General features: G+C 34.5%; 1 protein-coding gene across 1 annotated transcript in view; it reads left to right on the top strand.

Annotated features, from left to right (window-relative positions):
• Nucleotides 1-13,042, top strand: part of RICTOR (RPTOR independent companion of MTOR complex 2) — an 80,332-nt gene that overhangs the window by 37,261 nt on the left and 30,029 nt on the right. The window contains exons 6-15 of the mRNA XM_085214540.1: nt 1,805-1,868; nt 3,917-4,043; nt 4,829-4,998; nt 5,244-5,311; nt 6,856-6,923; nt 9,230-9,312; nt 10,360-10,447; nt 11,406-11,496; nt 11,626-11,692; nt 11,813-11,893. Coding sequence (XP_085070666.1) covers nt 1,805-1,868; nt 3,917-4,043; nt 4,829-4,998; nt 5,244-5,311; nt 6,856-6,923; nt 9,230-9,312; nt 10,360-10,447; nt 11,406-11,496; nt 11,626-11,692; nt 11,813-11,893 — 907 coding nt within the window. The remainder of the gene's footprint in view (nt 1-1,804; nt 1,869-3,916; nt 4,044-4,828; nt 4,999-5,243; nt 5,312-6,855; nt 6,924-9,229; nt 9,313-10,359; nt 10,448-11,405; nt 11,497-11,625; nt 11,693-11,812; nt 11,894-13,042) is intronic.

Below are 13,042 nucleotides of genomic sequence, written 5' to 3'. Positions count from 1 at the left end.
TTTGCAGAAGTTCAGGTAGATGACAGCTGTTGCCCTTCACCCATCACTGATCTTTCAAATCCCTTGCCAACTTCAGCTCCATCTTTGCCTTAACTTTCTTAGTCCTATCTCTACACACGTGGAGAGCAGCCCTGTATTACCCCAGGCTACACAACCCTACTTGCACTTCCTGAATATTTCCCTCTTTTCCCTCAGTTTATGCTTCTGGTCCTTGCAGAGCCATGTCTGTTGCCTGCCTCTTCTGCTTGATTACTTCTTCTGGGGGATGGAGAGCCATTGAGCTCTTGGAAGGGTGTCCCTAAAGAGCTGCCAGCCCTGTTCTGTACCCATGCCCTTACGGACAGTTTCCCAGGGGATCCCACTCAGCAGTTCCTTGTACAGCCAGAATTTTGCTCCCCTGAAGCACAGGGTCCTAGCTCTACTTTTTGCTAGGCCCGCATTCTTCCAGATCACAAAATCCAGCAAAGCATGGTCATTGCAACCCAGGCTGCCTCCAATCTTAACCTTTCTAATGCCCTCCTCTTCATTAGTGAGCACTAGCTCCAGTAAAGATTCACCTTGGGTTGGTCCATCTAATACCTGGACTACAAAATTATGCTCAACAGACTCCAGGAATCTCATGAATTGTCTGCCACCTATCCCAGTACATACCTGGGTCGTTGAAATCCCCATCAGGACAAGAGCCTGTGAGCATGACCTCCTGCAGCTGAAGCAAGAAGACCTAGTCAACAGGCTCCCTCTGATTAGGTGGCCTGTAGCAGACTCCAACCGCTACATGCCGTTTATTGAACTGATCCTCAAGTTTAACCCACGAGCTCTCAGCCTGATCATGCCTGTTTCTCAGACACAGCTCTTTGCAATTTATTCACTTCCTAACATAGAGAACAATTCTCCCCCCCTCCTACCCTGTCTATCACTTCTGAAAAGTCTGTAGTCCTCAATCAGAGTATTCCAATCATGGATGGTCATGATGGACATGGATTCATCCCCCCATGTTTCCGTGATAGCAGTTAGGTCATACTTTCCCAATTGTGCCACAATTTGTAACTCCTCCTGTTTATTTCCCATGCCTTGTGCATTGGTATAGATGCACTTCAGCTTAGCTTTTGGCCTTGTCAGATTTATTCCAGTTTTTGTATTACCATTACCATAGTGCTTTAGAGGCCCAGTACAAAGTCAGGACAAAAAAAGTAGTTCAAGCCTGAGAATTTGTAATGTAAGCATAACCTATGACACCACAGTGATACTAAAGAGCAAACTAACAATGAGATGATAAGGCCAGCATGGTGACTAGATGTATTTACTATTATTTCTATTGCTTCCTTCATTAAAATTTCCAAGTTTGTTATAATGATACAAATGTGTGCGTGTTTCTGGATTAATGCACATACATATGCTCAGTTTTAGTGTGCTGTTAAATTCTGCTGGGCAAAGGCACTTTTCTGATCTGAAAGCACACAGAACATATTGATTTGAAATAGTACAAGTGCTCTTTTTTAGCCTTATTTGAAATGACAGGTGCAGGTAGTACTAAATTGTTCCTGAGGTTGTTATGCCTTGTCATTTGAAAGTATCCTAGTGATTTACTTAGGATAAAGATAACCAAAAATTACATAAACTGAACATAATCTACTAACTATGAGTATACTTGCTTAAAGGGAGGTTTTTAAACAATTATTCATAAGTTTTCTTCCGTTCATTTAGTTGTGTGAGTACTCACACAGTGTGCTAACTGTTAAGGTGAAAGTTAGTGCTATAAAAAAAAACCCACAATGAAACATGCTTTTATTTTTTGTTATTTTAGGTGCATTGACATACAGCAGAGTAATGAAGTAGAAAGAACACAAGCACTTCGATTAGTCCGAAAGGTAAAAATTTAACTGCGTATAGTCTTACTGCATCTGCCAGTCATCTATGCTGACTCCAGGGTTTCTCCATCAGCAGGTTTTTTTTATACACTCCTATGTTACTGTATGAGGAAAAAGACTGACTTTGATGTTAATCTTTTTGACTGAGAATCTTGAGTAAACTAGAAAATTCCTGCTGGTTTTTCATTGATGGAGGTAAAACTGAGCACAATTCTTTACCTTATATTTGATATCAAAAATTCCTGTGTTAAGAGAAGTATCATATACAACTTCAATGCATTCTTTCACTTATCATTCTTATGAAGGGGAAGAATAAAAAAGAAAGTGTTTTTGATATCTATAAAAAGCATTTATTGATAAACTTGTTTTAGAAAGTTTACAGGTTTAGGTAGTAAAATAAATAACAATTTCAAACTTCGTAAACGTTGGAGATTTTTTTTGTTTACTTGCTTTTTTGAACAGTTGGTACATTAATACTGTGTTTCAGTTATGCTCTATGGGAATGTTTTGTATTGAGAGCTTTGTAACTTATTAGTGTCTATAAGGGTAAAAATAAGTTGATTTAGAAAGTGTTTTAGCATTTAGACATTATATACCCATTCTGTTTCTAATTATTGTTTTATGCTGTTCTAAAAATGAGAAGCTATGTGGGTGGGGAAGAGTTTGGATTTTCTTCAGAGTGTTATCTTAAGGCTTCCTGTTTTGTGGGTAATAATGTTATGTATGACAAGAAGTTTCTCAAATGTGTCTTAAAAATAAACTTGATAGTGTTAAAATGTATTTCTTCTCACTTTAGCATTGCAAATAAAGAAAAACAATCCCCTTTGGGAAACAAATGTCTTAGACATCTCAGGGAACTGTAAGAATGAACGTATGACAAAACAATTTTGGAAAAGACCAGTTTTTAAAAGTCTTTTTTATTTTTGGAAAGAAAATAATGTGAAAGAAAATCTTAACAAACTGGCTTGAAAAATTTTGTGGATGTTTGGTGGCTGTTCAGCATTTTTTCATGTTGCATATTTTTCATTAGTAGAAAATGTGATACGATTGAGTGGACTTTAAGAAAATATGTTGTTCCCTTTTAAGCAGTCAAACCTATTTCCCCTTAGTAATACGTCTGTTTAACTTCAGTAATGCTCCTGTTCCATAGTACATAGGATATGTGTACTTAATTTTAGCAAACTGAAAGTATGTAAGTAGACAGTTTTTCAGCATCAATTAAAGCCTTATTTGGGATGGGAAATCATTTGTTTAGTTTGATTGTTTTTGTCTTTAATGTGTGCGTGCAGCCTTTCTCCTTAAAAGTTGTTTAAATTCTGCTGGTCTTAAACTAGCAGTTGAAGGTTTTGGCACAGGAGCTCTTAAGTAGCATGAAGGACCATTTACTGTTGAGGAAAAAAGCTCTTCTGTTTTATCTTAAATTTTGTTGCAAGTGTTTTTTATATCTTAATTTAGTGACTATTGACATATGAAACCAGATCTGGTTCCATCTGTGCTTTTCAATATGAAATGTTTAAAATCTGTAATTTTTTGTGCTGTAGCTATATAGCTTATGATAAAGGTACATTAGCTGTTACTTCTAAGATCAGATACTACGTGAGGGTTCAGGGGTGTATCTAGCAGTTGCCTTTCAAGTAGGGTATCAACATCTTTTGTTGACTCTTGTTTTTTTGTTGTCTACAGCTCTCTTTTCCTTTGTGTGAAGCAGCTGGCCCTAGAAAATGTGATTTTGGTTTTTGCAAATTTAATAGTTGAATAGGTATAATGAATGTTGTGGTATGGATTAATCTTACAGAAGAGTTTCTAATCTTCTGTCAGTAGGTATCTTTATTATGATGAAATAATTAAAAAAACAAGCAGGAAGAGAATGGCAAAGTAAATTCTCAAAGACTCTTCAGAATACTGTAAGAAGTTATAGGATTTGCAGGATATAGCCAAATTGTATGTGGAATTATTTGTACGGTTTTATCTAAGAAACAGTGCTGCTGAATCCGAATATATTTTGAAAAATAGTGTAACGAAACCAGATCATATTTTTTTTTTAACAGATGATTACTGTGAATGCTTCATTGTTCCCCAGTTCTATTACTAATTCTTTGATAGCAGTTGGAAATGATGGTCTTCAAGAAAGAGACAGAATGGTTCGAGCATGTATTGCCATTATTTGTGAACTAGGTAAGATAACTGAAGCTAACTAAGGAAAGTGAAATGGTTGTCATCAGTTTCTGAAGGGATTCTCTTGTATGTTCGTAGTAAATAGCTTTTATTCAAATAGTAAAGTGAATTATTTATTAACTAATGAACCAGAGTTTAAATGTTCTTAATGTCTATTTTGTAGGTTTAGTCACTAGCTTGATATTAAAATTAAAAAATAAGGGCTTTAAACTGAAAATCTCTTAAACATCAAAGATTCTGGGTACTGTGCTTTAGGTACTGTACTTTAATAATTGGCATTTTTGTGTCAAATATTTTCTTGAGACAGTTGATAATTTCTAGGATTAATGGATTGGAAGTTATAAGAACTCCATACGTGAGTTTCAGAGTATTTTCACCTTAACATTAATGCAAAATAACTTCAGCGTTTTCAAGACATAGTTTTCTGATTTAAAAAAATAATTAATTTGCTAATTTTTTAAGTTAAAAGTATCCAAGTTTTGTTTTCTGGACTGATCTTTTTGCAAGGAAACCTGAGCCTTACTATATGGAAACTTGGTTAGAAATATGGTAAAACATTGCTGCACAATGGTGGCTGCTTGACTGCTTGACCAGAATTTTAGTTGATAAAATTAATTAAAAATCTCAGTTCATTACTATGGTCTATCAGTTCCATTATAAACCTTACGTGTATCTCAGCAGTATTCAGGAAGGAAAGGATATATGTGCTAGAGAGACAAGTTTGTCATACTGAAAATCTTGAGATGTTTTCTATCACCTATTGGAATTATCTCTTTTTCGTGTAGCACTTCAGAATCCTGAGGTGGTGGCTCTTCGGGGTGGTTTAAGTACCATCCTGAAAAATGTGATCGATTGTCAGCTAAGCCGAATAAATGAAGCTTTGATAACTACCGTTTTGCACCTCATTAATCATCCAAAGACCCGTCAGTATGTGCGAGCAGATGTAGAGTTAGAGGTGAGTTCATTTTTACTTACTTAGTGACAGAAATTAAAGAATATATTGGTAATGAAGATGTTTAATTTTCAGTTGAGATCTCACACCTTTTGTTAATGCAAAATGTCAAAGCAATTAACCTTTAAACTAAGAGCATGATTTGTAAAGAAAGAATAATATGACAAGTTGTAGTGGGACTGATGAGAGGGCAAAATCCATTAATTGTTTTGTTACGTGAAAGTAATGCATGTCTTTCTTTTGTTCAGCGAATTTTAGCTCCTTACACAGATTTTCACTACAGGCATAATCCAGACACAGCAGAAGGACAGCTCAAGTAAGTGTTAGCGCTTCAACTTGTGTACATGGAATTGTAACTAAAGTATTTTTTTTCTCCTAAGTGACAAAACAAATCAGGGATCTAATGCTGAACTGTTTGAAGTTGAATGCAATAGCTAGTTAGAGTGGAAGTTTATAGAACATTGTTAGGAATTAAGAATTAAAAGATAAAATTATTTTTCTCCCGTAATATTTCTTTTACCTGGAATTATCACAATCTGTGTATCTTCTGGTACAGATTTCTTTTTGTCTTAAATATCTGCAATGTTAGTATGTTTGAGTTAGTTTCTGTTTGGTGGTTTTACGGTCAGGCTTGGTGGGCAGTGATTAAGTCATTGTATTGTGCCTGTGGTCGTGTAATAAGACTGGTACCACAGGGATTTAGTGTGAGACCTCTGCTGTTTAGCATCTTTATCAGTTCCCTGAAGCTGAGGATGAAGTACACTCTCATGAAGTTTACACATGATAGCAAACTGTAGAGCTGATAGAATCAAAAGACAGTGCTGGCATCCAGAGGGACTTCAGGCAGGAAGAGAGAGCCGAAAGAACATGATGAAATTCAGAAAGGGCAGATGCAGAGTCCTATGCCTGGAAGGACGTATGAGGTAGACTGTGAGCCTGACCAGATGGGAAACTGTTCTAGTAGACAGAATGCGTGGGGGGCAGACAAGATTGACAGTGTATTAGGCTACTTTTAAAAGTTCATAGCTAACAAGTTGGGGGATGTCATTTTTCTTTTCAATTTGCACTTGCAAAAATTCACATAAACCACTGGTTCTGGTTTTGGACCTCTCAGTTTAGGATGGTCAAGGAGCAGGAGCACATTGTGTGAGGGAAAGCTTAGGGAAGAGCCTTTCTAATACCTGTGCAAAGGTTATCAAGAGGAAGTAGTCAGTGGTGCATTGTGAAGATGTGAAACAGCAGAGAGAAACTGAAAAAAGAAGTTCCAACTTGAGAAACAAATTTCTGGGAGGTCACTCAAGTGTTGAAACAGGCTGTTCCAGATAAATGCTATAGCCTGCATCCTTGAAAATGTCTGAGACCTAACAGGATAAAGCCCTGATTATTATTACCTGGTTTGCTCTCATAGCCAGCAGCTTCTTTTTGTAGGAAATTAGGTCACAGAAGTCACTTTCAACCTCACGTATTCAGTGTTTTGTGATTTTTTTTAAATTATTATATGTGAGTAGATTATCAAATTTGGACAATGTCCAAGTCCTTAGGCCCCTGCTGCAGTCTTAATATCAGTGAAGACTTCGAAGTGATTACTCTATAGACTCTGATAGGTGTTTAATTTGTAATCTTTCAACTATAGAAACTCCACTGAAAGAGAAAGACACAATGATTAAAAATGGTAATCTTTGTATATGTGTACATATTCAATGAAATATATATGCGCACACAAAAATGTATGTATGTGAAAATTTTCTTACTCTTGATTTTTGTACCCTGTCCAGAATTTCAGTTAACTACCTGCTGTGTAAATAAAACAGTTTATTTTACAGTAATTAACTGTGTCTTGTCATATTTGTTTAATGACAGAGAGGACAGAGAAGCACGGTTCCTAGCCAGTAAAATGGGAATTGTGGCAGCATTTCGATCATGGGCAGGTAAAATTTCTTAATTTGTTTTATTTGTTGACTGACGAGGACTTTTCAGCGCAATGTAATGGTTTATTTAGTCACAGAATCTAACAATCTTGGTTTTTCTGTCACTTCCTTCCTGTAATGTTTTGGTATTGTCAAATTTAAGGACTCCTAAATAGTTTCTTTAGACTAACCCTGTAGATAGGATGCAGCCTTATTTTCAGTTCAGAATACTGTATCAGCTGTGCCTTAATGGTGATACTTGGTATTTGATGGGTGAACGAATGTTGAAAGTAGCACTGTGTCATAAGAATTTGCCTTTGAAATTATACAGTCAGTGTAATAAGAAATCTTTATCTATGCATAAGTTTTCATCAGAGTAGATTGATTAGCACCTGCTTTTACTAAATGGTGTAGTTGAAGATAAATCCCAATCTGGACGTAGTTTTGATCTTCTTGTGTAGAAGACATTTCTGAATCCAGAAAAGATTTTTCTATTTTTTTAAATCCTTTCTCTGTTTGATACTTACCATGGTAATAAGGCCTCATTCTTTTACTGAAGTCAGAGTCTTACAAATAAACTAAATCAAGTGATATGACCCCTACAGAAATTTTGGATAGGCACTGCACATGCTGTACTTAAGAATGATTTGGACTGTATAAAAAATTTTTGATTGTAAGACTATTTAAATTATTTGTGCAATGTTCTGGAAAATGATCAGGAATCTTAACATTGAGATATCCTTTCAAAAAACATCTTGTGTTCCCTTGATGATGAGGTGCAAGTCTGGAGAGTTTATGATAACCCTGAAGCAATTTATGTTAGGAATGTTACTACATTTTCTTTCATTCATACTGTTAGAACTAACACCATAATTTTGAAAATTTCAAGTGGCAATTGTTTTGTAATACATTATTTGCTGTGGTACTTTTAGAATTGCATGTTCTCTTATTTTGTTGGAGGCTAAGAAGGCATTAATGTTTGTGTAGTACGAAAGTGTCCTCACATTGTCATCCTTCCCAAAGGCCCTGTAGCAAAAAAGACTGAACATCTATTTGGTTTGGTTTTTGTCCTGGCTTTTCAGCTTTATTCTTCTTATTTTACCTGTCTGCCTTGTCTGTGCTCTTCTTTTCTGCTTTTCTAACTCTCTGGACTGAGTTATTCTTGAGAGTTTATTACTACATACTTTATCCTCCACTGCATTTTTCATCTTACAGATGAAATTGGGACATGTAGCAGTGACTGTGTGCACTGAAATCTATTCTTGCATTGCAGTGGGAAGGTAGCTGTTAAATACTCTTGGAAAAAAAAAAGATCTCTGTGGGTACATGAGCTAGACATAGGTATTTGTGACGTGGAAGTTACGAACTTGAGGATATCATTCCACATAAAGTACATCATAAAAGTTAACTAATTGTTTTTACTCGTACAATTTAAGTAGTTGCCTCATTTCATTTTTTAGTACTTCCTTCTGAATTAAGATTTATTTATATGTCCCAAGAACTGGCCCTTTTTTTATTCATGTGAAGTTATTTCTTGGATAAACTTCTTTGGTTTTAGAATAGTGTGTTACTGTAAGGTTTTTTTGTTTTGTAATGTGAAGAAAAATAGTAAGGAAATGAGCAAGGTTGCTGTCTAAAGAGCCACATCTTGAATGTAGAGATTTAAGTATAAACTGAGGCTGAAAATCAGAGTAATGGTTAACTTCAGGTGGTATTCAGTAACATTTAAAAACAGTTTAAGTGTTCATCCTTTTAGTGCTAAGAAATGAAACTTGTGTGAAAATACTGTAGAAGGACCAAGTATGAGAGAGGCTGTCAGCGAAATATATATATATGCGAAATAAAATAAATTGTTTTGAGAAGGTGAGCACTTCTTATTTGGAATAAGATGACTAAAAGTGATGCATAGAGAATGTTATTCTAAATATTTAAACTTGCTGTTCAGAATTCATCTGGGATTAAAAGGAACCTAATTACTGGTTGGGTTAAGACACAATTTTTGTTGCAGAAACTGCTAGTGGCTCTGCATACATCTTCTGGTCTAAGACTGATTTTTTGTTTATGATTTTGTTTATGCAGTTTCTTTGTGAATATTGTTTTTGTGGAGATAACTTAAAAATACTGTTCGCGTTAAAAAGGACAAAAGTAACTATATCTCTTAGTTTTGAAATTACTAGATTTTGTTAAAAATGATTGAAAATGAAAGATGACAATGCTGGTGATTAGTAACTTGTTGTCTGTACTTTTGCTCAAACTAGAAATCATTAAACGGTGTTTAATTTCTCTTTTTTTTTGGTGAGGTAACATTGTGTATTAATTTTTTCTAGGTATTATTAGTCTGTGCAAACCTGGAAATTCTGGGATTCAGTCTCTCATTGGGGTACTTTGTATACCAAATATGGAAATACGGGTAAGGGTTAAATATTTCATATTGGAATAGGAATATATTTGATGTTTTAGTTAATATGTTTACAGTTTTTTTTAAACAATTTAGTGGTCTAACAGAGAATCTAATTATGAGACCACTAGTCTTGAATTTATTTGACCCTTAAATTTCCTGTGTGATTTTTCCATGTGGCCAAGCTGCCTGCTCTTTCTGTGTCAGTGGAGTGTGAATCAAAGCTCACTCTGTCTGACAGGAGGAAATGGAGAAGGGAAAAGGGAAAAAAGTGTTAGACGTGAGCAGGTAGTAAACAAAATATTTGTATATGCGGGAATATTTTTGGCATTTGGAACTGATTTACTCTTATAATTTATAATCTTATTTTCTTTCGGTGTATTTGCTCTTAGTCTTAGTCTCTTTTCTTATTTTATATATGTCTTGAAATTATTCAATTAAAACAAATTTTAGAAATACGCTAAAATAGTGTGAAATTGGTGCTGTCAAGAAAAATATGCTTTCAACTGTTGTTCTTGGTTTTGAGTTTAGTTCTCATTCATATTTAATGATGTTTAATTACTACAGACAGAGCAGGCATTAAGAGAAGATCCATCATTTGCATGAATTCACATTATATCAGTATTGTGGAAGTAAATCAATTTTTGCTTTGCCGATAAGTCAAAGCAAATCTATAGTAGCTTTAATAGTGAGACAAAAACATAGAAAACACAGTTTGACACAAATAGAAGCATTTCTTCCAGATTACTTCCTAAACCAAGAAATTGCTGGTCACAGCAGTAACAATTCTAAAAATATATATATATATAATCTGAGGAGCTTATGTTTCTCTAGATTGCGGTGATAATAAGGCATCATTGTAAAGTGAGCAAAACTTCCCTTCTTCTCCAGATTCCTTTAGAAAACATGCTTATCCAAAAAACAACTCGAAATCAGATGCCAGTTTTAGCACTGTAAAAGTCAAACTTCAGTGCTAATTTAATTGTGAGCAAAAAGGCTGTATTTTCTAAATGTATCAAATTGCCTTTTTCTTTTTTTCTTTTTGGGTTTTTTCTGCAGCGAGGTCTGCTTGAGGTTCTCTATGACATTTTTCGTCTTCCTCTCCCTGTTGTTTCAGAAGAATTTATTGAGGCACTTCTTAGCGTAGGTAAGTATTTCGAACCAGTTCACACAAGAATTCTGTCAAATTCTTCTACATATTTGATGAACCCATTATCTTTCCCCTGGATTGTAAATTATATCAGTATTAACTTTTTCATCAGTGAATTCATGAGGTATTCTGAAGTCCTGTTTAAAATCCTTTTTCAACAAATTGGCAATGTTCAAACTACAAGTCCACTTTTTTTCTGACGTTCTTAATGTGTCGAAGTTTGATAGAAGATCAGTACACAAAAGACTGTACAATACAAGTTACTAGTCTTCTAAGTATTTGATGCATTTGTAGTGCAGAAGTGTTGGTGAACGACACAGAAAAGTTACTGAAAAGTAACTCTATATATTGAGTATATGCTAATTTTCCTCAGTGCATTTCAGGAAACTTTTCCTAGGGTAATTGTATATTTTCATGTCTACATTAAGAAAAGTTACTCTTTTAAGTTTCAAATTATTTATTTGCAAGCTTTAAAAATGTCCTCTACTTTTCTCTCACAAAAGTGTCAGCCTGAAGAGAGTAATTCTGAGTCTTTCATGTTCCATCATCCTCCAAATTCTAGTTACAGATGTCTGTCAAGGGCTTGATTGTAGAAGCTTAATCCTTGTTCTGAACTTCACTATTAATAAATCATTCTTTGTTGCAAACTTGTGACTTTGCTAGATATGCATGTACATTTAAAAATGTTACAGTGCTTTCAGTTGGATAAATTTCATGTGTTTCTGAATAGGAAAAATCATTATTTTGATATTTAAATGAAATATTTATCCTAGCTTTGAAGTTGGCCTCACTTTGTGTAGTAGTATGGATTAAATGACTTACTGAAGATCCTTTTTGACCAAAAGTTTTCTGTAATTTCAAACTTGAGGGTACACCTGCTCATAAAAAAACACTATTAAAATAACACTGAAATACAGAGCTATAATTGACATTGGTTTTGTTTGTTTTTTTGTAGATCCAAGCAGATTTCAGGACTGCTGGAGACTCTCTGATGGCTTTGTAGCTGCTGAAGCTAAAACTATATTACCCCATAGAGCCAGGTCAAGGTGGGTATTTAATAAACTCAGACTAAGCCTTTGATTTGTTGTGTATGAAAGAGTTGCTTTTCTCTTGCAGAAATAATTTGTAAAAAAAAATGTTTTTTCTAAACTGTTTCCCTATGTTTTTCTCCTTAGGCCTGATCTCATGGATAATTATTTGGCTTTAGTGCTTTCAGCTTTTATTACCAATGGACTTCTGGAGGTAACTGGTGATATTAGATTGAAATAGATGCATCCTACATTTCTCTTAAAAACATTGAAATAAGGTATGATATATATGCTCTACATTAAATACTGTAATTATTTTTTAACTTTTTTCCAGGGTCTTGTAGAAGTGATCACCAGTAGTGATGACCATGTATCTGTTAGAGCAACTATCCTTTTGGGAGAACTTCTGCATATGGTAAGTAAAGTTTCTTTCTGAGAGTAAATATTATTAGCAACTCATTGAAAATAGTTATTTTGTTAGTAAAGATTGGAATTTGTTTGGAACTTGGAACATCCACTTTCCATCAAACAGTAGGCTATTTTTTTATTTTGTAACACTTCATACATTAAAAGCAGCATGAATTGATAGGCTGTTCATCTCCAGCTCTCACTATTTCTCCACCTTGCTTCAGTAAAGCGTATTTTTAAGCTAAAGTTGTGCAAATTACTTGTCTGTTATTGTGTTTGGGAATAAAACTGCTACTTGTTTTAGCTTTTGTGTAATGGTACTAGTGACAGCATGCTTAGCTTTCTGCTTCACAAATGAAACTTTTGCACATTCAGCTGGAGCACTTCTTAATATTTATTTGTGCAACTCCCAGCTTGGATTGGTCTTCCCACGCTGCTGTTGATAACCTCTGAATAGCACAGAGAAGCTGAAGACACCTTGTTTCATGCCTCTTGCCTCTCTGTGTTTGAAGAAAATTTAATCTGTTTGTTCTTGCCTAGACATGATATTTTTAAATGCACATGCAAGTGCTACTTTGCAGCCTGCTGAGGAACTGTTAGTCAAACGTGAAGTGGTATGGTTTACATTTCTGGCCAAACAAGTGGTTTTGTTTTTTTGCACATCCTTTATTGACAGCAAGGAGAGTACATGCAGCAGAGCACTTTCTGTTAAGGTTCTGTGTGTATTTTTTGCTAATTTTTGTGTGTGAAGTATCTTTTGTTGTTTAAAATTATTGAATGGAATGCTAAAATTATATTTCTGATTTTATATATATTTTAGTACTCTCATACACATGACATAAAAGGATGACTGATACTTTTTGCATGTTTTTGCATGTTACCTCTTCCACCTACCTCCAAAGCAAAAAAAAAAAAAAATTAAAAATTTCAAAATGAAGTCCTACAATTTTTTTTTGGTTTCAGTTGTTATTCAGGTTGATTAATTAGATAAAATATTCAAAATTATGTACAATTATTGTTTGTAATATGTGAAAAAATTTTCATGAATTTGTGAAGCTCTCATGAGAAATAGTAGGTTTTTTCATATGCTGATCCTTCAGAGAAAGATAGAAATATTGTAATAAGTTATAATAACCAGACTTTTTTTTTTTTGTTT

This window comes from Meleagris gallopavo, chromosome Z (genome assembly GCF_905368555.1).
Source record: "Meleagris gallopavo chromosome Z, MGAL_WU_HG_1.1, whole genome shotgun sequence".
NCBI classification, from domain to species: domain Eukaryota; kingdom Metazoa; phylum Chordata; class Aves; order Galliformes; family Phasianidae; genus Meleagris; species Meleagris gallopavo.
This window is presented reverse-complemented; position numbering and strand designations above follow the sequence as displayed.